The 3,493-nt window shown below is 54.3% G+C and overlaps 1 protein-coding gene across 1 annotated transcript; it reads left to right on the top strand.

Moving 5' to 3' along the window:
- The first annotated feature begins 1,641 nt into the window (after positions 1 to 1,641).
- On the top strand, positions 1,642 to 2,776 carry LOC101290659 (uncharacterized). The gene has a single exon (XM_044575919.1). It carries the CDS (start codon positions 1,898 to 1,900, stop codon positions 2,270 to 2,272), a length of 375 nt encoding a protein of 124 aa, XP_044431854.1. The 5' UTR covers positions 1,642 to 1,897; the 3' UTR covers positions 2,273 to 2,776.
- The last annotated feature ends 717 nt before the right edge of the window (positions 2,777 to 3,493 follow it).

The following is a 3,493-nucleotide window of genomic DNA, read 5'->3' as shown; positions in this document are numbered from 1 at the left end:
GGAGAGGTGCTCAATGTCGGCCGACACATGAACGGATGTGTGGCGCTCGGGGCGCCGAAGTATGTTCCCCGGCACACGCGTCGATTTAATGGAGCTAGGCGGGCAGATGGATGTCCTTTGAATGCGGACAGAAGGCGTGCGCAGCGGGCGGTGCCCTTGGCCGGTGAGCGGCTTCAGGCCGGCTCTAGTGAGCGGTCACGTCCACAGCCCTCATGAATGAGGGTTGTTGGCTTCAGCTGGAAACGCGTGCAGGCGAGGGAGGAGGAGTTGGGTGGGCCAGGTTAGTCAGACATGGGCGTGGCAGCGGTTCGGACACCCGCAAAACCCCCAAATTTGTCTCTGGTTTGCGGGAAAATGTGCATCCTGCCTGCCGAATGGATCGATGCAAGAGCACGCTGGATGACAAAATACGTCTGAACCGCGCTGGACGCCAAACACGTACGGGCTACACGATTCAGATGGTTGTGGACGGTTTGAAGGTCAGGTTAGAGATGCCCTTACTAGCACTATCTTTGACGTACACATCCGATATCCCATGTTAGGTAATAATAGTAGATGCTATGGCCATGAACGATGCATGATCATGAACAGACCTAGAGCATCTTTCCATGTGGCGCTGGTCTAGTTCGCTAGTGGTTGAGATCTGGTGGGCGTAGTGTCATGAGCGGGTTTTGTATTTCAGTGCTGGTAACTTCGTTTTTGTCTGCACCGTGTTTTTTCTTTCCATGAGATGCCGACTGGTTCTCCCTTGAAAACAACTTTCTTTTCAACCGGAAAACCATGAACTTGCTGTGTTAGCTAGTTGATTATCACTGATTAAAGCATCTAGTGTTAATTTCCAGTATACTTGGAGCTATTATGATAGTTTTTTACCACCACCACTAGTTTACTTGAGGGGAAAAAAGAAGAAAGAAAAGTGGCCTTATGATTGGGGGCACCAACCCAACCCAAGACAAAACCGAGGAGCCACGGGCGACAAAAACACTCCTGTCGCGATAAAATCGCGAGAGCGACGTGTCAGGCGCACGAAAACAGCAGGCGGGGCCCAGCAACAGCGACGGCCCATCCGAACCCGCACCAAATCCACCCGACCCCTGGGCACGGCGAGCAGCCCGCGCGGCCCACCGTGGCCAGCTGTCAGTACTCACAGACCACGCATTCAAAAGGCCGGGCGCCCACCCAGCTCAGCCCCCCGACGTGGACCTCCCTCTAGCATCCCCACGCTACTGGGGAACCGGCTCGTCTACCGTGCTGAAAGCACGGTAGGGGAGCTACACTAGCCTGCAGTGCCTCTGTGATTTTTCACTGCGCGCTACATGAACTCATGAACAGTGTGGTGCTACAGGGTGCCCGCTACAGTACATATTTATTACAGTAGATTCGCTACAGTGCATAGTGCTATAGGGCCCTGCAGTGCCTTCTGCGATTCCCACTGCGTGGCTACTGTAGCTCCCTGCCGTGCCTTCAGCACGGTAGACGAGCCGGTTCCCGCTACTGGCTACGGCCCGTACAGGAGCTACCACCTCCCCCTGCCCCCACCGACACGCGGGGCCAGCGGGGCAAGACGTGGCCACATGCTCCACGGCGCTGGCGGTGCATAAATACCACCTGGCTGCCACCGCATGTCCCGGTGCGGAGAAGTTCAGGGCGGGAGGGGAGGCGAGCCGAGGCGGAGGAGAGGGAAGCGCGAGGGAGACATCGCCCGACTGCGATGACACCAGGCGCCGACGCCGTCATCATCGCCGTAGCAGAAGCCAGCCGGAGCGAGCAGGCCAGGAGCAGGAGGAGCGGCAGCCGGAGAGCAGCCGAGGCGCCGTCCGTCCCGTCGTCCTACGTCGTCTGGGAGAAGGAGCGGTAATTAAGTTCATCGAGAGAGAGCGGAGCGGACGTCGCGAGCATGGAGGTGGAGGCCGCGAGGTGCGAGTGCTGCGGCTTCACGGAGGAGTGCACGCCGGAGTACATCGCGGCGGTGCGGGCCGAGTACATGGGCCGCTGGGTCTGCGGGCTCTGCGCGGCTGCCGTGGGCGACGAGATCCGCCGCGCGGGCGCCCGGGGCCAGCGCGCCATCACCACGGCCGAGGCGCTCGACCGGCACGGCGCTTTCGCGAGGGAGGCGCCGCGTGCGCCCGGGAAGAAGGCGTCCGAGGAGCTCGTGGCCGCCGTGTCGCGCCTGCTCCGGCGCTGCCTCGACTCGCCGCCGGCGTCACCCGCCGCGCCGCAGGGGCGCAAGGTGGCGGCAGGCCCCCGGTGCACGGACGCTGACGACGCCTGATCGATCGCCTAGCCGGAGGCGAAGGATAGCTAGCTCGTGGTGGGTTGTTCGCCAATGATTGGGCAAAGACGTCAGGAATAATACGTACTTGGGGGGCATGTGCCTTGTGTGGCTTGCCTGCCGTCCTGAGGAATGAATAATTTGCGTCCTAGCTTATGATTGCTCGAGACAGGAGCGATCAAGCTCCGTATGATCGAGCATGAAGTTATTACGTAATGTGCTTCGTAGCATTTGTAGTAGTATCCGGTTGTGTTGAGTATTAGCTCAGGCTTCGGCTACGCATTGTAGTCACTCTGTACAAAAGCATTGTACTGGAGTTATGCAGGCTTCTTGTAAGTTACTCAGATGGAAGGACATGTAAAGTAGTGCTCATTGTAGTAATCTACAGTAGTGTATATGTATCTCATTGTATTTACACATGTTTGTATTGCCATGTCCTCACATGGATGCAAGTAATTAGGCTTGATTTTCAACAGAGTCAGAAAATAAAGCGGTTTTGCTATATAACAGGTGCCTGATTATTATTTTTAGCTCTCACCCGAATTTGCAACCATCATTCACATAGTTCATGATTCGTACTTGGGGTCTGTTTGGGTTATAGTTGACTGGGTTATAGTTGACTGATGTAACTTTTGTTTTCAGTCGATTTTGTTCAGCGGAAAGGTTTCAGTCCGTTAGTCTTAGGCTAGTGGGTTATGCGTCGGTCCGGTAGTAGTCCATTTGTTTTTCAGTTGATGCTTGTTGTTGCTTGGGTCACTAGGGTTCTGTGTTCGCAAGATTGTCGAAGTGCTTCTTGTCGTACGCACGAAATAAATGAGACTCAATTCATTTTCGTCATGTTTGTGTATGCACTTCGGAGGCGATAACATTGGCATGAGTAAGACACTTAGGGGCTGTTCGGCGGCCCACCCGCTCCGCGGTATATAAGAATCTGCAGAGTACCGTTTCTCTCGCTCCACACTTTTTAACTGGAACTTCGTCGACTCCGGGAGCGGCCTCGTGGAGCGGAAGGCCTCCGAAGAGGCCCTTAATCTTGACCTATACACACAAGCATTATGTAATATGTGTGCAAATTATATTGGAGTCTGATTTTTTCTCCTATTATATGATTCTTATTGCATATATTTTGAATAGGTGCAATTTTCTAAGCAAGTTGTTGTCATTTTCTTTCTTTTTATCATCTTTCTTCATTTAAGGGTAATATCAATGTCTTTAATTCAT

The sequence above is a fragment of the Triticum aestivum genome, chromosome 7B, assembly GCF_018294505.1.
Source record: "Triticum aestivum cultivar Chinese Spring chromosome 7B, IWGSC CS RefSeq v2.1, whole genome shotgun sequence".
Classification (NCBI taxonomy): Eukaryota; Viridiplantae; Streptophyta; class Magnoliopsida; order Poales; family Poaceae; genus Triticum; species Triticum aestivum.
This window is presented reverse-complemented; position numbering and strand designations above follow the sequence as displayed.

Excerpts from the sequence above, each read along its gene's own strand:
- LOC101290659 (XM_044575919.1), top strand. The coding sequence starts at position 1,898 with ATGGAGGTGGAGGCCGCGAGGTGCGAGTGCTGCGGCTTCACGGAGGAG.